General features: G+C 38.1%; 1 protein-coding gene across 4 annotated transcripts in view; it reads right to left on the bottom strand.

The window, feature by feature from the left end:
* GNAS (GNAS complex locus) overlaps nt 1–24482 on the bottom strand; it is a 193515-nt gene that overhangs the window by 38416 nt on the left and 130617 nt on the right. For all 4 annotated transcript variants that reach the window (XM_088154248.1, XM_088154249.1, XM_088154251.1 and 1 more), the window contains exon 5: nt 12517–12614. In XM_088154248.1, coding sequence (XP_088010374.1) covers nt 12517–12614 — 98 coding nt within the window. The remainder of the gene's footprint in view (nt 1–12516; nt 12615–24482) is intronic.

Raw genomic sequence — 24482 nt, 5'->3', positions numbered from 1 at the left:
TCATGCTATTGGAGTACTTTTTTGCAAGTAAACTTTTATCTGAGAGATGAAAAGAATTTAAAACAGCCAAGTGCTCTGTCACAGGAATTAATCATACAATAATAAATCCTAACAGATATATTAGCTGAATGTTGTAGCTAGAAATGCAAGGAAAAAGGCAGATTTTCAAGTGAACTACACTGGGTATGGTTTGAAGAGCAGATCTAACACTAAGATCAAGATATACCAGAAAGGTAGAAGCTGGCACATCAAAATGAATACCTTAAAGCTATAAAGTTATTTTCCTACTTTATTAATTCTTTCACTCAGTATCTTGGCAAAGCTAATCAACTATCTGAACATGTTATACACATTTAGTCAAAACACAGAGAATGTTGATGAAAATTCACATTAGCATACTATTTATAATTACAACATTCAATATTCTTCCAGCAAACAGAAAATAGTGTAAGAAGCATCTAACTTTCTGAGATTATTTGGAATTGTCAACAACTGGAACACTGTCTCTCATTAATTTTAATCTGTACAAACATGCATAGGAAACAAAGCATTTCATATAGTTATCAAAAAAAGGCACACAGGCTCATAGGAAAGTCAACTTTGTTCAACTATGTTTTGTGAACCTGAAGAAAGAAGCAGTACAATGTGGTAAAGATGAAAAGAGCAAGCCAATGTAACTCTTATTAGAGCTGAAATTAATTTAACTGTTTTACACAAACATGGATTCTCACACTTCAAAATGGCTTTGAAAAACCCACATTTTAAAAAAATACTACTTTGCACACTTTTTATTTCAGCATACTTTAATATTGGGATGGCAGCTGGCAGAGGAAATGTCGGAACGTGACCTTGATAGTTGCCAGTCAATGCTTTAACTGAATTTTTGAGTACTGTGAGAATTCTAATAATCTGAAAGCAGAAAAGTACTCTGAAACTCCATAACACATCTGATCCATTACGTTATGATAGGAAGTGGTATATCAATTTTCACTGTGTATTTTCTACTTAAATGCACACAAATAAATGTAAAGATAAGATTTCAGTAGGTCTTCAAAAACCATAAATTAATCATCCAGTTCTAAATTGCTCTAATGTAAATTATTAAAAAGTAACAAGTAACAAATGCATACAGGTAGTCCTTGTTTAGCAACCAGAACTGGGACCAGCAACTTGGCTGTTGAGTGAAGCTATTGCTAAGTGAAACCGCGATTGTGCTTATGATCTTACTTCAGTTTTCCTTTGCTTTACAGACCTGTGAAAGTTGAAAATGTGAGGATTGGTCATAAAGTTATTCTTTCATCACTGTTGTAACTGCGAACGGTTCCTAAATGAGGCAGTCACTAAACAAGTACTACCTGTATTATATTCATTCAGATTAAACTGTCAACTATTATATTGAATTGTAATAAATTATTGCTCAATCAGCAATGGATCAGAATACTTTCATTAAATCCAACCATTTTTCTATAGATTTTTCATCTTTCCCAGCATTACCTTTGATTCTAAAAATCTTATCTTAGAACCCAGGGCCACAAACAAACATGATATTCTGGTCTATTTTATAAGGCCATCCTTCTATAATAGGATGCCAGAGACAGTACAAGAGTATCTATGCCCCATTATAGCAGGCCTGCATCTTCTTCACTGCAAGTGATTTGAAAGATGAAGCAGAAATTGCAATGTCCTGATCTGATCCTGATTACACAATTTCTGTTTTTCAAATCAACTGGTTAAATGGTATTTTTCAAATTGTGATTAAAACAAACTAAATGTAACAAAGAGAAAAAAACGAATAAAAAACAAAAAAGGGGGGGATTCATATAATATCCCTTGATTGGTAACAGTTAAACCAAATTAAACCTAGACAATATAGAAACATTGTGCTTTCCCTTCTCATTTTTAGAACACAATGACTTTTCAAGAACAGATTAACAGACTCCTATCTTGAATCCATTCCTCAGTATCAGGAGGATAACCTTCCTTCCATTTATGTAAAATTATCCTCCTTATCATGCCCCAGGCATGACAGAGGCAAAGCTCATGAGGTGACATGCTCCATGTTTTAGAAATACATTAAGATCTGTAACTATAATATTTCCTTCCAAAATTGTATTGACACAGCATGAAAAATCTAATGTCCAACCCTTTATAAACAATCTCTGAGGGGCCCAATAAACATGGAATATTTTCTGATTAATTTCATTCTTTTAAATCATGAGAAGTATACTTGGTAGTTTTTAACCCACAGATTCACTGATTCACCAAAACTGGATATTTCATTTCTTTATTCCACAGTTCAGATAGATAATGAATACTAACTTTAATTTAACTTCAATTCCTTATAGAGTTGAATTGTTGATTTCCATTCAAGCACTGTATCTATTAAGGACTCTAAAATTACAGGTGCCTTGGAGGCTGCTCAAGCATCTAGATCAGGGGCTGGCAACCTTTTTCTACATAGGCATCCAAGGCCATGCCACTACAGCCATTTCCTCTTCCTTCTCCACCTCACAGTTCACTCTTGCCAGCACCAAAGAGCTGGTGAACCCATCACCAAAATGGTCATCTAAGGAAGCAGCAAGTGCTGACAAGAGAAGCCAAACAGATAGCCATTCTCTCCCTCTCTCTCTTGCAGGCCTGGTGGATATACAGGTAGTCCTCACTTAATGACTGCCCTGTTTATTGACTGTTTGAAGTTACAGTGACACTGAAAAAGTAACTTTATAACCTGTCCTCTCATTTACGACTGTCGCAGCATCCATAGTCACATGATCACCATTTTCACACTTCACAGCCAGCTTCTGACAAGCAGAGTCAATGGGGAAGCTGGCAGTAAAATCGCAAGTCACAGTCACATGACATCGTGCTTAATAACCATGGTGACTTGCTTAATGACTTAATGGGAAGTGATGTTGTAGGTCCACTGTGGTCACGTGATGCTTTGCTTAGCAACTGTGTTGCCTAATGATGGAGTTGCTGGTCAATCGGGATCACTAAGGGAGGACTACCTGTATTTCTTTTTGGAACTGTAGGCTGGATGATTTTGGGTGGAGGCCACATCTGGCCTGCAAGCCATAGATTGCCAATCCCTGATCTAGGCCATGCTTTAATCAATATATGTTTCAACTGTATATGTTGCCAAGCAAATGTTGTAGGTTAATCATATTGAAATGCATTTGAAATAACCATTAAAATTTTACTGACTGATCCTTTGTTTGGCCCAAGCATTCCAATTAAACAACTTCCCTGCTATTTTCCAGTCAGGATTATTTCATAATGTCAATACATCATGTGATTTGGAACCAAAATGTAACCACTTACTTATTAACTACCAAACATTCCTAGCAACTTTCAAAGATTTAATAAACCTGGATTCAAGATTTCAGAATTGTTACTTCTCCAAGTAGGCCGAAAGAGGAAAATATTCATAAAAGGTTTAATTCTGAAATAATATAGATGTTAAATCATATAGTTGAAAATCTGGTAGATTAACGCCATCTTCATCATACGTAATGTCTATTTGGCCAAAGATATTTGAGGGGCTTTGGCCTGCCATAAAAATTTTCTCATTATCTTATCTATTTGGATAAAGTATCTAATAGAGATTAATATTGGAATCCCTCTTAAAACAAACATTAATCTTAATGTAATATTTTAATAACATTAATCCTAATCTCTTGCAGTACTCTATAGATATAGTGGATCCCAAAGGTAGCAAGATAGACTTATTAATAGCATGAAATATAAACCACATTGCTGGAAAACTTCAATAAGCTTTGTTGATGACAATGCATAATTGTCCAAAATAGCCACGGCGTCAGCATATAAGGAAAAATTATATTCAGAATTGAATGTTACCAGACACTTATTATCTTGAAACTGCCTAACAGAAGAACTGAAATGTTCATGAATCAAATTGAAGATCAAAGGAGACAAGGGACATCCTTGATGGATGCCAAGATATAACTTGATAGGTTGAGAGATTAATCCATCTATAATAGCTCTAGCTATTGGGTGAAGATAGCAAATTGAAATCCAGTGAACAAAAGAAATTACTTTCTTCTTAGAACACACATAAACATTTCAATTTGAACCATTTGGCGACCTTTTCAATGTTCAATTAAATTAGAACAGTTGATTCCAATTTACCTGTTGCTATATCCAAAATATCAATTACCAAACAGTTATTGCAGAAAGCTTGTCTGTTTTTTTATAAATCAAGACTGAGATGGTTAGTTTATAGATGGTATTACCTTCTGTAACTTCCTGGCTAGCATTGCAGTTAGTATTTTTGTGTCCACTTAAGCAAAAATATTAGTCTATAACTTGCACATTTAGTAGAATCTTTCTGAGCTTCAATATCATTGTAATAATAAAATTATAAAGGAAATACAGAGAGATTGTGATTGATTATAGACCTTAACAATATAAGTGCCAACAGATGTATGAAAATTCTGTAATATTCAACTAGAAGTTCATCAAGTCCAGGAGTTTTCCCTGTTTTCATAGACTAATTTTCTCTTTAACAGGTTCTAATAGTACTGAAAAGATTGGTCCTCAATCTCTGTCCTTTATTTTTAAAAAAAACCATGTGAAATGAAACAGGAATATTAAGTGGGTGAGGTTGTAGACATGGTTGTGAGGGGGAAGATTCAAGAACTACAACCTTGTTTCGTCAAACTTTTTAGTTTACTTTTGCATCCCAATTTCTTTAAAATTTCCCTGCACGATCAGAAAACCACTGTGTGATGTGGAAGATTCTTCATTTTTATTCTATACAATTTCATGCCTAATCTTGTCACATATGAAATGAATATATTTCTGGAGATTAGTGTGCTCTGTAGGGAAAGATGGGAAGTGGCAAGGAAGTTGTATTTCAAGGAACTTCGCTTGCCATTTCTGATCTTCAAAGTAAGATTCCCAAAACAGAATTTTAAAAGGAGCTAAGTAGTGAATCTGGTTGTTGATTCAGTGGTTAAAGACCACCATGTCACTTAAAGGACCGCATTTCATTGAACAAGCATGTTGTTAATATCTCTGGGTATATCAGAAAACAGCTACTCACCATACGTTTTTACTGTGGGTACTGGTAATAGCAGGGAACAATAAAAATCAATGCAAAGTTACAGGAAGAAAAGCACCAGAACATCTATTATGCAAACGTGTGTCCCACCTTTGAGAGAAAGGGATATGACCAAATATTTGCTGGAAAGCAGAATGTATTTTTATTACAAGGGTTATTTAAAGGAGATACAGGGAGTCCCCAGTTTAAGAATGAGTACCATTCCCGAGGTCTGTCCTTAAGTCGAATTTGTATGTAAGCCAGAACAGTATTATACAATAAATATAAGTAGTACTGTGTAATGAATTCAAACCATTGTGTATTTAACTCGAATAATTGTGTATTTAACTCGAATTTTGCTATAACAGGCTCCATTCTTAACTATGGGTTATCCTTAAATCAGACATTCTTAACCTGGGGACTACCTGTAATTACACAAGAATCTGCTTGGGACACTTAGCTGTTAGTGGGTGCAAAGACTTATGGACTGCATGCATGCAGAGAAATAATGCAAAAAATAGTCAATGTAAAGGACACAATAATGTTGGTATATCTCTGCTACCTAACCCTCCATTATTCTCAGCTGTAGCATGTTCTTTGCCCTCCCACAGCTCTCTTCTAGCTATAGCATGAAGCCAACTATTTTACAAATATTTGATTGCTAGAGCTCTGAGCCCTGCCCCTTCTCAAGCGATCTGAGCATTTTTCTAGCGATGAAGTGCAGGCAATCCAACCTGCCTCTACAACACTTTCTTCCTAAGCTCCTCCTTTGAAATGGCAGGCAGCAAGAAAACACGTAGAGACATTCTTGCAGGAAACACCATGAACAGAAACTCTCTCACGCTACTTCCAGCCCTTCCTGAAGTCGAAGGGGTGTGAAACAGCTTGCAAATGGCTTCCCTCGTCCTATTTCCTTTTCCACCCTGGAAAAAGTCCAGGAAATTTTAACTGGAAGATACACATAGCAATTCTTTAGCAAAATGAGGGCATGAGCAAATTTACCAAAAAAACCCTTGATTTGTGGGGGAAGATGGAACAGCTTGTATTACTGTAATAAAATTGTCATTTTCAATGCTTGTTTATTCATTTAAGTTATTAGCAGACTGCTCTGCATTCTTATGGGTATCAGAGCAGTACGAAATATATGACCCAGCTAATTATGTCAAAGATGTAAGGATAACACAAGAGACAAAAACAAAGAGGAACAAATTCCAAATCAAAATCATCGAATATGTTTTTCTTGCACCCTTTCAGCACAGCCTGATGATCTGGAAATGAACTGCCAAGCACAGCTCAGTAAAAGAATTTTGCACAACGTGTGCAAGGCTAAGGGCATATTGAAACCACCTAGCTTCTTCCAACTAACTTTCAATATGTCAAGGAAACATTTACCAGATGGTACATATTTAAAACAAATATTTTTACATTAATATGCTATTAGCAAAGGCATTTCTTTCCCTTTATCTTTTTTTTTTTTTAACTTATGCCCCTTGCAGAATCTCATTCACTTTGACAAGAATCTCACTCTCCAAATGTTCCCATGACAATAAAACCAGTTTCCATTTAATACTAAATATGGGGAAATCACTTTGTATAAACCAAAAAGTCAATTTTATTCTGATTCTAGACAGTAACATCCCATGCAATTTCTTTTTTCTTTTTCTTTTTCTTAGAATCACCTGAAAGTCTGTTGAGGGACAAGGTGCATTGACCCTTCCCTTCTAGCTATCATAAATCTTGCAGAGCCAAATGCACTGGGAAATTCCTAGCTCAGGATCAGATTTCTTTTCCAGTAGCTCCAGTGAAAGTAACCAGTTCGGTAATCTTAGTTAAGGGAAAGGAAATTGCTGTTTTCCCCACCCCTCAAGCTGTTCACTTCTGTGTAAGTAAGCAGGAAGTACAGGATCAAGCAATCATTCTTCTAAAAAGGGGTGTTGATGAACTAGTTCCCAGAAGCCCTATTAGCAGAAAGATTCAGTAGTATCTGAAAAGTGGTAGGCTTCCTATTCTAATAGTCTAGACAGACTGAGAAAAAATCCAATGAAAAGAAGTGGGCTCCCAATTAAGGTGAGATGGAAGGCTGTAGTCTTTGCCTTATAAAGTCCAATTCAATATATTATAAATGGAAAATTCATAAGAGGAGCTAAGAAAAGGATAGTGTGGATATTAAAGTAACTGGGTTATGCTTGATGATTTCTTGCTAATGAAATTCTTATTCCATTTTTTAACACAGGTAGATAAGTATGTGCTGTGCGATGAAGTACATTGAGTTGATATAACCCATTTTAAATGATAGCATTTAAAATGCTATCAAAATCTGAGTTACCGTATCTTTTATCTGCTGTGAGAGCAACACAATGACTTCAATCAGGAATTCCAGCAAAGAACCTTGGGTTAAAGATGCAAGTCACACTGTATATCCTATTAAGTAGGATATGTATTTTGAGAGCTTTTCCTGAAATCCTTAAGTCAGTCATCCCATCGTCCCCGTAGCAAAGTCATCTACTTGATGTCTGCAGGTTTCAAAGAAGATGGATCCAGCAGACAACTGAAAGTTCCCCTGGGGAATTCTGACCAAGCATTTTACCGTGAGTGTGTACCAAGGTTACACAAGCATATATATTCTCAGCTTAATCTACTTATTTTAAAAGATTCAGAAACAATCCACTCATTCATAAGGGACTTCAGGCAATAACTTATTGCAACAACGAAAATAAAACCAGCAACATAAAACTGAGAAGCATGGCTATTTAACTAGTAAACAATGCAAACCATTTAGCTGGCCAGGTAGATAAAAACACTTTAAACTAGCACAAAAATATATAGTTATTGCTAGTCATACATCCTTCAAAAAGCCATTTGAAGAGACATCCACACTGCAATCATGGATACAAATCTGAAAGTGAAAGTATTCTAATATTTTATGCTGCACACATAAAAGGATAGAGAACATGGGTGAGAAATTTCTAAAATAATGATCCATGAAATAATACTACCTGTAGAAAAGTAATTCTAACATTTCCATCAAAATAACATGTTTTAAAGGCAGTGTGGGGAGATCTTGTCCTTTTGTTACTTTTTTTTATTTATAAAGAGGTGTAAACTAATTCCCTTTTTCTAAAGCCTTTGAAACAACAAGAGTTATGACAAGCCAGCACCCTAGAAGTTATGCCTAAGTTTGACAGTGATCATTTCTCAATCCTACTCCAGTTAAATGTCTTCACTTAGGAAACACACACTGAGGACAGTTACCAACTCTTTCTAATGCCAGCAGGAAGAACTTACTGCTGAGCCAAGTGAACCACCTGCCCCATCTAATCAAATGGTAACTGAGCTACTGGCCTCAGATCACCTACAGAGCCTTCAGTCTGTCTTGACTTCAGCTGAGCCTCCAACTATAACCCCCTTACCCAAGAGTCCACCAGCATTTAACTTGTTGTAACAGTGCACCCTTGAAGCAAGAACAGCACCACTTGAAGCCACGGTTTGATAAGGACTGTGTTAATCCCAAAGAAGGTCTTGCTACCATTTACCAGCCTTTTGTATCCAAGACTACAATGACAGCTGCACGGGATCTTCTCCAGTAGAAGAGATACTACAAACAACTGCTGGCACACCAGAAAAAGGAAGCCATGAAAAACAACTGAACACGACTCATTCAAGCAGTCAAACCTAATGACTCAGCCTCTTTCTGGCATATCACATCAAGCTCCCAAAGCAATGGTCCATCCATGGTGCACTGTCACATCCACCCAGGGACCTGGCAGGCATACTTTCAGGAACTTTACATGGACACCTCTGTTGGAAGTGGATGCCCTAATTAGACTATGGAAAATCTGCCAATGTGAGCACCAGTGACAGTGACAGAAATCAAGAATGTTGTTGCTCAACTAAAACCAGGGAAGGCCCCAGGAGAAGACCTAATCCTTCCAGAGGCCATTAAAAACATTTTGGGTTTCTGGACCCCCACTCTGGCCTCACTCTTTACCTATGACACCTATAGCTGAGTCCCCAAGGATTGGGGGCTTGCAATCATTGTCCCTATATTTAAAAAAAGGAGAAAAAGAGGACTCTGCTAATTATAGACTGATCAGCCTTCTCAACACAATCAGCAAACTCTATGCAGGACATCTATACTGGAAATTCCAGGAGTGGCTGGAACAAGAAAACATACTTGCTGGGGAGCAAGCTGGCTTTAGAGGCCAATCCACCACTGATCAGTGCCTAGTACTCCAACATTTCATTGAAAAATACTTCTCCTGCAACACAGCTTTCCTTTATGCCGCATTCATAGACTTCAAAGCAGCTTTTGATTCCATATTCCAAGCTAAACTATGGGAAAAAACTGGAGGCCTCCTTGACTGACCAATGTTTACTTCATCTAATACATATGCTTCATGAACAGACCTTGCTTAAGTAAGATGTAACCCCCAGGGCCATCTCACCAGTGCCATTGGAACTGAGAAAGGCGTCAAGCAAGACTGCATATTGGCCCCACTCTTATTCAGTTTTGATATCAACTCCATGATGGGCCATCTCCTCAACACAAACTTTCACTCACCAAAACTTGCTGGAAGACACACCTCTGTTCTACTCTATGCAGACGATGTAGCAATACTTTCAAGAACACCTACTGGCCTTAAAAGAGCACTGAGAGCACTAACACAGTACTGCAAGGTTAGAATTCAATTATCAGAAAACTAAAGTCATGGCATTTGCCAAAAGGTCCAAGAGCCACTCCTGGAGCATAGATTGCCACAAGATTGAGCAGATCTCCTGTTTCAAATACCTGGGAGTATCATTCTGCCAGCAGTAGGAAAGCCCATGGGGATTACATTGCTGAAAATGCACAGAGGAGCTCATCTGCCATCCTTGAAGTCCTCAAGAGGTGGCCACTATATTCCTGCACCACTCAAATTATTTGAAGCCAAGCCAATAGCACAACCTTTTTATGGTGCCAGGCTGGGCCTCTTCTCCAATTTTGCACCATTAGAACTTGTACAATCCAAATTTCTAAGGTTGGCCCTTCAAATCCCAAAATGTGTCTCTAATGCCACACTGAGACTAGAGACAGGCCTCATGAAAGTGGAGGGTAGAGTGTGGGTGACCATACTCAACTACTGGCTCAGACTATCCTTTATTCCTCTTTGCCTTGTCCCATGAACTATGAGGGATGATTTTCAGTCCACATGGTCTTCTACTCAACATGGGATATGATTAGACCAAAGCACTCATTAAACAGCATGTAGCAGACACAGAGTGCCAATTGGATCTACTCAGGTCCACAACCTTTATTGCCAGTGAATCCAACATGTACTCTGTCTCCCCTATGACATACTTAACTAAACTCGAAGTACCTAAACACTGGGGGGCCTTTACTCTGGCACGATGTCACACCCTCCCCTCAGCTGTCCTTGAAGGCCAATACAGGAAGATTCCTTACCCAGAGAGACAATGCCCCTGTGTGGCTCTGGACACACAGAAACAATAGAGCATGTGCTTCTCCAGTGCATGTATTACAAAGACATTTGTACTAGCTTCATGTCACCATTACTGCACAAATACCCAGGGAGCACAGGACAATTCTACATCCCTCTGCTGCTTTCAGGCACCAACCCTGTTACAATATCTAATGTTGCCAGGTTCTGCACAGATGATGACTTGTGCCATAAACTAGTCTTAATGAGCATCTAGTTCATCATACTAGAGTGCTCTGTAATTTGACAGATATAGACTGCCATATGCTAACCTTTATGCTCCCCTACACCAATCTAATGCTCCTACCCTTCCTTTTAGATATATACTTTCTATTTTATTTCTTTTAGTTTGTTATTATTATTTAGATTCTGATGTATTTTCTATGCTTTTTAATTGAGTGTACCCCACTCTCCTTACACTGGTCTTTGACCATAATAAAGATTTGATTTGGTAAGTCAGTGCAACCCAACCTCTTTGCTGGCCAGAAGATTGCAACTGAGAGCAAATGAAACTTTGCTACACATACCTTCCAATCTACAAGAGTTTTACTTTTGTAAGATACCTTTTTGAAAAGTAACTTTAGTGACACCTTGGTCTGATCAAGAATGAATCTCATCTTCTAACAGGATAGAAGAAAAAGTATGGCCTACTTGATTTCCCAAAACTAAAGCTTTCCAGCCTGTGATATCGGTACACAGGGAATTGTTTTACAGCCAATCAGGCTATAAATTACATACAGGTAGTCCCCAGTTTAAGAATGAGTTCCGTTCCCAAAGTCTGTCCTTAAGTCGACAGGTAGGCTGGAACAATATTATTGTATAATACTGTATAAGTAGTATTGTGTAATTAACTTGAACCATTATGTATTTAACTTGAATCATTTAACTTGAATTTTGCTACAATACGCTCCATTTTTAACTATAGGTTGTATGTAACCTGGGCATTCTTAACCCAGGGACTACCTGTATAGCAAGACATTTGATGCCTTTGTTGGAATATCAGATAGTCCTCGACTGATGACCACAATAGGGACCAAAAAATTCATCATTAAGTAATGTGGTCATTAAACGAGGCATCACATGACTGCACCTGATTTCATGTCCTTTTATCACAGCCGTTAAGCGAATCACCGCAGTCGTTAAGTGAGACATCACGTGACTATGACATGTGACCTTCGCTGCCGGCTTCCCCCTTGACTTTGCTTGTTGGAAGCCAGCTGGGAAGATTGAAAATGGCAATCACGTGACCACAAGACGCTGCAATTGTCACAAATGCACAACCATTGCCAAGTGCCCGAATCACGATCACGTGACCGCAGGGATTCTGCCACAGTTGTAAGTGCAAGGACCGGTCATAAGCCACTTTTTTCAGTGCCATAACTTTGGTCACTAAACAAATGGCTGTAAGCCGAGGACTACCTATATATGACACTGTGAATTCTCAAAGGTACCCAAGAAGAAACAAAAGAAGTGGGAATATCAGCACACATCATTTGAGCTTGCTCCAACAAACCAAGGTTATGCTAATTTGTAATAAGATGCCTAAATACATAACTTGATTCACATTTTCACATAATATTTAACTTAGTTTAATGGTAGATTTAACCACAGACTTCAAAGGAGTCATGTAGTTTGTGGTTTTTTTTTTCCACATTGTCAACAACTTAGTGATGCTATAAAGTAGACTCTTCTTATATATCAACACAATGAAGCCATTCTCAAATACTGCAATCCTACATGCAAAATTGTTCATTTTCAGCAAACCTCACACTGTGTATCACCATTCAAAATGTATAAAAAAATGCTTCAGGATAAAGTTGCAACAATATCAGATTGCTCAGCAAACTTACTATATTATGGATATCTGGCTCAAGTTATTGTATCATATCAACACCAGTAACACAGAATCTTTCCACTGTTTGTTCTCCTTGCCCCCAGTATAGCAATAAAATTAATTGTAAGAAAAGTTGTACTTACTACTGTGCACAGTCAATCAACTGATATTCATTAGATCTTTCATAGCATGCTTTCACACCTTCATCTTGCCAAAGTGTTTTTGTATGTTCATAGAACTCCTGAAAGCAAAAAATATTAGAGAATGAATAAATCTATATGAACAACAAACAAAAAAAGGAATACATAAAATCCAATATGCTTTTAAATCATGAGCAACAACCAATAAAATAAAATATTAAATGGCAAAAAGTTTCAAGATATTTTCTAATAATGGGTTTCTGCATTAACCAAATCCTGTATCCCCAGTTTTAGCTGATAATATTTCTATGCATAGTAATAGATAATACTTATAACATATGTTAAAGAAGCTTTCTTTACTTATGCAAAATTTCTGTATTCTAATCCAATATTAGAATTAAGTGCGGTTCTCACATAATGGCAATTATATTTGTTCAATTTTAGAAATCTACGTTATGTCATCAAAGAACCTTCTTGCAAGACACACTGCAAAATAAAAATTAGAGGTCACTTGACCTAGAAGAGAAGCTTTATCTGCTTCTCTGTCATCCGATGCTGAATGTGACAGGAGAGTGTTGGGATTTCAAGTGCAATTTTCAAATGAATTTTAAAAATGTTAGAAATACTCCTTTCCCCCTTTTTGGAACAATACTAGAACCTTAAATAATGTCCACTACAGCTACGACATTACAGTGTTCCTCTCTATAATAGATTATTAAACTTCTTTTCTTCATTCAGAGGAACCCCACTCATCAGGACAATCCAAGCTTCTAACACAGAACCAAATACATTTTTTTTTTCAAATTACCAAATCTAATGTTTAACATACTTTTTTTTAATGTAAAGAAGCATTTTGAAAAGTGTCAAACTAGTTAAGAAAGTTCCAAAGAGCATTTCTCAAACACAGTTCACTTGTGTTGACTTGTTTTGGAATCCATTTTCAATCAGTGAACTCCGAAGTACTGGATTTTCAGGTTCAAAACAAAAAACAAAAAACACCTAAATAAAACCCAGAGATCTCTGGCAAGGACTCCAATAAAAATACAGCGAAGTTATGTGAACTTTCCAACACCTTCAACCCAATACTCACACAACAAAGAATCCAAGGAACTAAATTTTATCGGCATTTTACTAGCATTTCTTATATTCCCAGGATGCCTTAGTGCAGCGTTTTTTAAACTTGTTGACTTTAAGATGTGTGGACTTCAACTGACTGGCAAATTCTGGGAGCTGAAGTCCACACATCTTAAAGTTGCCAAGTTTGAAAAACACTGCCTTGGTGCAACTGATCTCTTTAAATCAGGGTTAAGTGATTAGCCACACACTTTTTTTCCTTTTACCACAACTAGTGCAAATTTCCTCCTGCCTTTCCTATGTTGGCTTTCACCTTTAAAATTAATGTTGAATTTCCAACAATATTAAACTCACTTTTCACTTAAATTCAGCAATAATTAGCTGACATTGAAAACCATCACAGAATGTGTCATTAAGCAAACATGACAGCATCTTAAGTACATTACACGACAGTTCATGTTACAAGATAATCAAGTGTAAACCTTATGTGAATTGCCTGGTGCAATACCAGGTGCTGGGGACTAAGAATAATACTTTTTGAATTTAAATATGCAGATAGATCCACGATCATGTGAAACATATCTGAATTCACACAACATGCTAAGCCAAAAATCATAAGCTACATAACCACATATTTTCCTAAGGTAAAGCCACATAACCCACTGTATAGTAGGATTATGGGACGTAATGCTTGAAAAGGACCTTTCAGATCATTTAGTCCAACCCCCATCTGGTGTAGGAATCTACTGCAGCAGCATCCTTGACAGACAGCCATCTAGGCTACGTTTAAATACCAACCAATGAAGCACATGGTTCCTTTGTTAAATAGTTCTTATCATACAGGAGTTTTGTCTTGATGTCCAACCCAAATCTACTTTCTTATATTTTAAAACCATTTTGTCCTGCCTTCTGGAATGACTCTGAACAATTCTGCCCCATCTACAACATGACTTCCCTTCAAATACTTGAAGACCGCGATCATGTTTCCCTACTGTTCCTCTTCTATAGACTGAACTATATGCCTCCAACTATTCCTTATAAGGTTTTCCTTTCCGGCTTTTATCCTGGTTATTCTCCTCTGAGCCTACTCCAGGTTGTTAATGTATTTCTGAAAATGTGATGCAATATTCTAGGTCTGGCCTGACCAATGGAGAACAGGGAAGAACAATTATTACTTTTGATCTTGATGCTGTACTTCTGTTGATGAAGACTAGGACTGCATTTCCTTTTGGTGCAGCTGCGTAACACTACTGGTTCATGTTCAACTGCTGATCCACCAAAACACCAGAGATTATTTTTGCATGTACTGTTCCTAGTACACCCCCAATAATCAAGTTTTGGATTTTTTAAAATCCAAATGTAGGCCTTTGCATTTATCTTTATTGAACTTCATCCTGCCCATTGTTCCAGCTTGTTAAGATTCTCCAAATCCAACCCACTTTTTACCATCTTCTCTACTATGATCTCAAGGGAGGTGGTACTGAATGCTTTTCTGAAATTGCAGTACACAGTGCCCACTGTATTCCATGGTTAGCTAAATTGGTCACTCTATCAGAAAAACAAATCAGGCTGAGTTGGCAGGGCTCTTTTTGATAAACCCATGCTGGCCCCTGTCAAGCAATGCATTCTTTCCTAAATGCTCACAAAGTGACTTCTTTATAATCTGTTTTGCCTGTTACTGACATCGAGCCAATCTGTATATAGTTGGCCAGGACCTATTTTTCCCCCTTTTTGAAGATAGAGATGTTTGCCCTTCTCTAATTCTATGGCAATGCACTTGTCCTCCATGATTTCTCAACAATTACTGAAGGGGATCCAAGATAACATCCACAATTTCTTTCAAGGGCCTTAGATGTACAGTGGAACCTCGGGTTACAAACGCCTCTGTTAACGAACTTTTCGGGTTACGACCAGCTCCGGCCGCAAAAATTTACCTCGGTTTGCGAACTCCGCTTCGGGGTACGAGCAGGATACGTGGCCATTTTCCCTCCCGTGACACGGTCCACGGCCATTTTTCTGCCCCTGACACGTGGTCTGCGGCCATTTTTCCGCCCCCGACACGTGGTCCGCGGCCATTTTCTGCCCCGACACATGGTCCGCGGCCATTTTTCTGCCCCTGACACATGGTCCGCGGCCATTTTTCCGCCCCCGACACGTGGTCCGCGGCCATTTTCTGCCCCGACACATGGTCCGCGGCCATTTTTCTGCCCCCGACACGTGGTCCGCGGCCATTTTCTGCCCCGACACATGGTCCGCGGCCATTTTCCCTCCCGTGACACGGTCCACGGCCATTTTTCTGCCCCTGACACGTGGTCTGCGGCCATTTTTCCGCCCCCGACACGTGGTCCGCGGCCATTTTCTGCCCCGACACATGGTCCGCGGCCATTTTTCTGCCCCTGACACATGGTCCGCGGCCATTTTTCCGCCCCTGACACATGGTCCGCGGCCATTTTCCACCCGACACGTGGTCCGCGGCCATTTTCCGTCCCTGACACGTGGTCCGCGGCCATTTTTCCACCCGACACATAGTCTGCAGCCATTTTTCCGCCCGACACGTGGTCCGCGGCCATTTTCCGCCCGACATGTGGTCGTAGGGAGGGGGACTCTCCCTCCAAGCAATAGCCGCCTCCCTCTCCTCCACGCCAGAATGGGTTAACGGTAATTACACTGAACCTTATGGGGAAATTTGCTTTGGGGTGCAACCAATTCGGGGTGCGACCAGAGTCACGGAACAAATTAAGTTCATAAACCGAGGTTCCACTGTAACTGCAATTGTTTCACAAAATACATTTAGGGTAACCTATCAGCATAGTGTTTAATATTGCTGCAAAGCATGTGCTTCACAGAATAGTAATTCTGTTCATGGTAAACGAATATACACAAAAGCGATAGTTGATATTGCTGATTTGTTTTGAAATTGGAAGCTAAGCAGGGCCTGACCTAGTTAATACTTGGATGGGAAACTGCCACAGGCTATAGGCTAGACTGGGAAGTCAAAAAACATCCTGGAAAATGGCAACGGTGAACCATTTCCATATTTCTACCAAGAAAACTGCATGGTTGTAAACATATATCCATGACGTACTCAAGAGCTGAGCCTGACCCAAGGACTTTACTTTTTTACAAGCCAAAGTAGTCTATCAAATAAGCAGGAGTGTCCACTGGGGATGAAGGGTGTCAAAAAAGTCAAGATGGCAGCTGTGACTGCATGATAAAGCCCTGCCTTTTTCTATGTGTGTGTGACACACACAAAAGGGGTCAGGCTTCAATCACATGGTTGCAACCACCATACTGACTGTTTTTATGTTCCTCCATAAACACTACTGCAAATAAGTAAACATATGACTCCCGCAATCTTGCATTCTTAAAGGAAATGCTAACCTAGACAATCTAGGGCTTTATCTAAAGATAAGAAGTTCATTGATGTTTAAGTAAAAGCATTATTGAAGTAATTCAAATCCAAAGCTTTAACTGAACAACAAAACTGAATTTATATTTTACAGATACTATCACTTTTATATAGGTGTCTTAATCGAACCTACTTCAACTCAGTGAATAGTGGAAGTGCTCCTCAAGCCTGGTTTGTGTTGAGTCCTTCCAGCAGAAAACTATCAAACTGGAGATTTAAGGTTGGAAATCTCTTTCTATGATCTTCTTTTTCTTTTGTATGGAAAGGGTCTGTCATGTGAGACCCTGCTTAATACCGGAAACAATGCAATTCAGATACAGTGGTACCTTGGGTTATGAACGCCTCTGCTTACGAACTTTTCGGGTTACGACCAGCTCTGGCCACAAAAATTTACCTCGGTTTGCGAACTCCGCCTCGGGGTACGAACTGGATCCGCGGCCATTTTCCGCCGTGACATGTGGTCTGCGGCCATTTTCTGCCTGTGCCACGTGGTCCGCAGCCGTTTTTCCGCCCGTGCCACGTGGTCCGTGGCCGTTTTTCTGCCCTGCTGCGCGGTCCACGGCCGTTTTTCCGCCCTGCCGCGCGGCCGTTTTTCCGCCTGTGCCACGCAGTCCGCGGCTGTTTTTCCGCCCTGCCGCGTGGTCTGCGGATGCCGGAACGGATTAACGGTAATTACATTGAACCTTATGGGAAAATTTGCTTCGGGTTGCGAACAAATCGGGTTGCGACCAGAGTCACGGAACGGATTAAATTCTTAACCCGAGGTCCCACTGTACCAATTTAGCATTTCATCTCATGTGAAACAGATCTAGGCCAGTTTTCCTATTTAGCATGACTGCATTTACCATTTGGTGCTAATACATCATCTGTTCCAACACAAGCCACTACCCCCTCCTATTCAAACTTTCTCAACGCAATCTGGCTTTCCTCCATTTGCTGGACCAGGATGGTAGATGAAACCATTCTGTGATGAAAGCATATCTTATTATTGCTGTTCTTAGCTATGGGTTGACTAAATGTTGTTTTGTCAATTTATTTGTGATTCATATAATCTTTATTTTCTTTTTTGATATTGATTTTTGTTGTTGCATGCCACCCAGAGTCACAAACTGTGAAAGGGGGGGCTTCACAAATATTTTAAATAAATAAATATCAAATGAAAGGTCTTATTACTCTAACAAAAGAACTGATACACGCAAGTGAACATTTTGGGAGAGATGCACCCACCCCAAACTTTCCAATTCTGATGCCAATATGGAACATGAGATGATAAATTCATCAAGGGGCAATTGGTGCTTCCTCTGCTGCACCAGGACTGAACTGTTTGGCATAATTATGGTTTTCCCTGCCCACATAATAGAGAGGAAGAACATTATTATCCTATTAATGTGACAAATCTTATATGAACTGTTTTATACTGTTTGTTGTTAGTTTTTCAGCTGAAAGAGTAGGATATAGCCTAGGATGGCTAATGCTGTACTGATTAGGCTGAAAAAGATGCTCCTTAATGTAGTACGTATCTTCTTACAGGAAAAGACTGAATCAAAACAGGAGTTCACTAACTCTGCCTTTTCCTTCTTTCCTTTTGGGACTGTTCTCTTTGTTTTTTTTTTACTTTTTGCTTTCAGGATCCTTTGCTAACCTCAGTTCATTCTGATTGGCAGCCATTCTGACACCATCTGTACAATTCTGGGCGATCCCTGAATTGATTACCTTTTCTCTTTCAACTTCTGATATCTGTCCTTTTCATTTTCAGGTCTTCGCTAAGCTTCTGATGTGGTCATACTGCCTTCTCCTCCTTCCCCCCCCCGGAATTATTTCTAATGCATTTTAGTATCTTTTTCAGAAATTCCCACCTATCTTGAGCTCCTTTTCCTATTTGTCTCCTGACACAGAATTTTACTTAGCATTGCTTTGAATTGGTTAAAATCCACTTTTCAAATATTTGACTATACTCAAATTTTAGTTTCCCTTAAAATCAAGAATTCCAGCATTTAATTGTCACTTTGTTGTTTCTTACATTTATTAACCAAGTCTCCCCTACTAATTAATACCAACTGAAGGAGGCAATTATCAGCAGGAAAACTCAGGAAATTTCTGGAAGGATTATGCTTGCAGTTTATCTCCTACCAGAAATTGGGATAATTAATGTCCCGCTATCAATGTCTCTTTGTAGTATCTGCAACTTGCTTCTGGAAAATATATCTATGTTATTTCCCTGGTTGGGTAGGTAACAGTAGATTCAAGCAAGGATATTTAATACACTGAATAGGGATTTGAGCTTGATGTGCTATTGATGTGTTTTCATGCAATGCTTTCCCCACTGTTACTTCTATTCCAAGTGATTAAAGAATAACCAAACAAAAATGAAGCTGCCTCAAGGTTTCACAGGAGCAATTTCTTCTTGATCACATTTTATTGGGAATCAATTACTTAACTATGCAGAAACCATAAATCGTAGCCAAAATGCTTGATCAATGAGAATACTATTTTGCTTGATGTCACCTTCTTCTAACCTGAACTATAACCCAGCAACTGTTATGCTATCTTTTTAATGTGGTTATTAACTTTCCACGTGGGATGGAAAAAGATTCTAAGTCCACACTCTTTGAACTTATTGACTGGGATTTCAAAATAAGGACCTACAATCAATACTAACATTTACTGGATTACAGACAAGTGCCTAAGATATGAACCACATGAGTTAGGTCCTCCATTTTTCTTCAGTTTTCACTTCAAATTAAAATCCAATGCAAAACAATTTAAACACAGTCTGGCTATTACCTACCCTGACTGATACTGTGGTTTAACCCAAGTGACAAATTAGATAAGGAGTATCTAATTTTCCTGGTAAGAATTAGTTTCTTATCCATCAAAGTGTAATTTAAACAAACAGCCTAGTAGCACTGAGATGACTGCTCGTATATTGCCACAAAAGAGGAAATCTATCCCAGAGGAACAAGAAAATAAATTAATCAATTTGTATAAAATTTATGATATGTTAACCTAGGTATATAGATTAACACGTAGCAATATTTACTATTAATTAAACAGAAATAAACCTCACCATGTGACCTGTGTGTCTGCTCAATTTGTTATCAAAGTATTAACTGCTAATGGACAACTTCAAAACCTCCCTCACCTAGAGAAGGCCTTGAAGAAAGGCCATCTTCAGCCAGAGAACAGACCTTGTAGAATGGGAGAAGTTATCAGAGTTATTCCATTCCTTCCAACCAAAAAGAAAATGCTATAGCACTATGAGTGATGTCCTAACCAGACCTCATTATCATCTTAAATCAATTACATAGCACATGAGGCTTCTCATCCAAAAACACTCCCTTTCTCGTTTAGAGCCTCACCTAAATCTTCATTCCCTACCCTACAGCAATCAGAAAATATTGTACACATGTATGAAAGTGTACAAGTGAAAGTATGAAAGTGAAAGCAAGATGAGAAGGAGAGTTAAACAGTAATATGTCACAATCAGTATCATATCTCAAACCTTTTTTTATTTAAAAAGAGAAATAGTGCAATACACAGAAAAAGGGAATTACAGATTATTTAGTGTTCATCTTGGCATTCAGTAACAACTGAAATTAAACAACAAATAATGGTAGACATGAAATTGCTTCAAAACAAAACAGATCCTACTATTTGGGGTTTTTTGGTCAGGCAGACAGTACTTTTCAATAATATACTTTTCAATCACACATACTGCAAAGTACAATAAGTAATTTTCAACAGCATACATAAATGGAGAGAATGTGTTTAATTCAAATGCATTCCATGAAAATAGAAGAATGTCTTCTATCTGGGGAGGGGTGCATTTAAAAAATAATTTTTATGCTGTATTACTGTCATAGATATAGAGTCCAAGTTTATTGATTTTAAATTATCTATACGCTCCAACATGTCAGGATTTTTTTTTGTCTGCTGCTCTTTAATAAGATGTTAGCCACCCAGAGTTGCACTGTGAGTTGGGCAGCTATATAAATCAAATGAATAAATAACAGTATGAAAAGGGAAAGCAGTGGGAAAAAATATTATATTTAAAACACCAGTGAATGGTAGCAAAGAGGGAAAAATAACACTGATCCTATGATGTTTACAATTCAGCAAAAAAAAAAAAAAACGAACTGAAATTTCTGGATTTCATTTTGACTGAGGACCAGTTAGTACAGAAACATGTGAACAGAAACTTCTGTGTATAAGAAGTTTATGGAAGGCTGAAGCAATGCTGCTGATATACCCAACCCTGCCAGTTCACGGTTCTTAGCAGCTTCCAGGCTCTTACCAAAATAATGAGGAAGTTGTAGGAACTTCCTTGTTCCTCCTGTATGCTGAAGAAAAAATTGCTTAGGGATATGAGGAAAGCAACACAGCAATACCAACTGAGAGGTCTAGAATGAGAGTCTCCAGCAAATTATTGCAACATGCACAGTCAGGAGGTACCATCTCTGCATTTTTGGTTCACAGATATTTATGACAGCTATGCAGCCACAAGTTCTACTTTTATCTCTGCAAAAATATACTGTGGGATGGTATGGAAATTCACAGCAACTTATACTTAATAGTGCCTACAAATGTCTAGGCAAGAAAAATAAGGTTTATGCTCATCTGAGGGAAGAAGATTATTTTTGCAACATGACATTTGTGAAATGGACCTTTTAGGGTGATAATGCCAAAGGCTGGATGCCTGCTCTGCTCTGCAAGGACGAGGTGTCCTCACAAACAAACCTCTAAGGAGCTTTGAAGGCAAATTGTAAGAGTAGAGAAAATGAGTAAGAGAAAAAACCAAGCATTTTGATAAAGCAAAAGGATAATCAGCTCCAGGATGAACGTGCTGATGGTTTGGCAGCAATAAACAAACTGAAGGGAGTCTTGCTTCAAGTCAGTGGTCCTATCAAACAGTCCTATGAGCTCCAGAACAGTGTTTCTAACTGTGGCAACTCCTAGGTGCATGGACATCAACTCCCAGAATTCTCATCAATGGCTATGCTGGCTATGGAATTCTGGGGTTTGAAGTCTACAAGGTTGGGAAGCAGTGCTCTAGAAAATCCAAATGAGCCTAATATAGCTGCACGACCCATGTATGTGAATCGAAGACCATGATGAAGAACAAGTAATTCTAATCAACCATGTGAAATCAGTTAGAAATCATAAAAAGAAAAGAAAATGGCAAGATGAAGCAAAACTGAAGATACAGCTCAATTTTCAGCTAGTGACCCACGGAAAGAATGAGAAGATTAGATAGATTTCAAGGGGCAAGAAAAACCATGTTCTGGGAGTTAGAAATTAAAGCAGACAACCTTTTCCCAGGTTTTAAACATCAGCAGTTTAAACAGTGATTGATCATGCAAAACACTTCTGCATATTTCAATAACCTGAATTTAAAACATGGACTTTAAACTGTCTTATCCAGAGAAGTATCTTTAAAGGGCATAAAGATAATTATTTTCCTTGTTTCCACTTTTTACTACCCATTTAGATTATTAGGCAGTCATTCTCAATAAATGTGTTAGTCTCTTATGAATTTGGTAAAAACGATGAACTTGGTAAAAAAGTCAAATTGATTTTTAAGGTTTTAGGGAGAAAGAAGAAACCCATTCCATCTTGGGGATAAATGACAGATCTTGTACAGAATTAGGTAACACATCTGAAGCCTTCCTTATCAAAGCACTTGTTATATTAAAAAAAGTATTCCTACAGATCTGTGACACAAAGCAAAACGTAGTTACTGTGGAAAACATTATGAACTTCTACAGGTTTCAAAATGTGTACATGGGAAGAGCCTTAAGATGGATACTTTCTGAGCACAGATAATAATGTCTGCTTGGGGTTGTCTACACACCGCAATTACTTTTTAAATCTAATGTTTCTCTATAATGCTGTTCAAGAACAACTCTCTTACAAAATCTGTGTTGCTCAAGGCACGTAAGAGCGGCCTTAAAGATCCAGCTTATCCTGATTTCAGGACACTTGCTAAAATGAGTGCCAGAAAAAGAAGAACTATTTCCCTGCTAATTGCTGCCTTATATATTCTTGATGAAGTGCCATCTAGTCCTAACAACCATATAGACCAACCACTTTTGGGCTCAGCTTGTCAGAAATTCAGAAAATTGACTAAGTTGACTCTGCTGGAATGTCACCCTCTCCCACTGAACAAAAGAGAAACAACTCTTTACCTATTCATTTATTTTAAAAAAATACAATCCAATCACGTGTGGCGCTATGTATTATACAAAGAAATGTCAAATAATTTGACAAAACAAAAATGAAATATGAGTAAAACAAACGTAGTTTCTTTGGTAACTCAAACAGGGACAATAGTTGTTGGGTGTTGGTGAACGCTGGCGTGTCACCCAAAATGTCATGGCGTATCACCTTTGACATGCATGTCACAGGTTTGCCATCACTGACACAGACAGATCCTCTCCATGATATACATTCTTAGGCTTGTGGAACTGAGCTGAATATTATGGCTTTGCACTGGAAACATACACTAACACAACCTATTTCTCATTACTAGAATCCCAATTCAGGTAACTGGTGCCTTGGGTAATGAATATATGAAGAAGATATTGAAAACCTCAAGGGCCATAACATATGTTTTGGCTTAGAATGTAAACCATAACTTAAAAATCTAGAACAGCTTCATTTCAGCAAAGTCATTATTTCATCTACCTTTAGAACATGTCCTCAACATTTTTTTTTGTACCTTTGAAATGTAATAGACTTCAAATTGCCTTGATTCAATCATCTTTCTAGCCTAGCAGGTGCAGGATTATAGTAAACCAAAGATAGCATTTTCTGGGAATCTATGATACTTGCAACATTACAAACTTGTCCCTAAATAACTTTCAGGACATTACCCCAGAATACTTTTATCATGTATACTAAACAATTCTGTACAGGATTGCAGCTGAGAAAATCTTAATCATATATAGATGTATTTTAAATTATCTGGTTCTGGGAAAAGAAAAAAGAGCTTGTTTTAAGTTACAATCCATTCCTTCCCCGAGTTAGAATTATTTATCAATTGGACAGCAGATTTCCTTTGTTGTTGTTCCTTTCTTGTATAGATTTTTAGTTAATTATTCTGATACTGACTAAGCAAAGAAAGGTTGAACTACAGCAGCAGATCTTATTTTATTAAGTAATAGTTCTATACCTCACATTGATCAAAACAGCCCAACATAATCATCCAATGAATAAAGAAGAAATGGTGAACGCTTGTTATAGAATGTATCTGGAGAACTTAAGGATTTCTTGGGATAACAGTAGTCAAGGTTCACGGTACATAATTTTACTTGGGGTTCTCCAGGCTTAGGGAGATCAATACTGAAGTAGAGATCATGTTTTTTGGGAGATGTTTTACTTCATATTCCAGTGAGGTTTCCATAGCTCAACAGTTCAGAAATAGGAATTACTTTGCCGTATCTGTAGTCTTTATAGACTTCCTGGCCCTCACATCAGCAGACTGATG

This window comes from Python bivittatus, unplaced genomic scaffold, assembly GCF_059951505.1.
Source record: "Python bivittatus isolate LINGU-HERP-01145 unplaced genomic scaffold, Pbiv_v1 ctg000700_np1212, whole genome shotgun sequence".
NCBI classification, from domain to species: Eukaryota; Metazoa; Chordata; class Lepidosauria; order Squamata; family Pythonidae; genus Python; species Python bivittatus.
The sequence above is the reverse complement of the archived record's forward strand: the minus strand, read 5'-3'. Positions and strand labels throughout refer to the sequence as shown.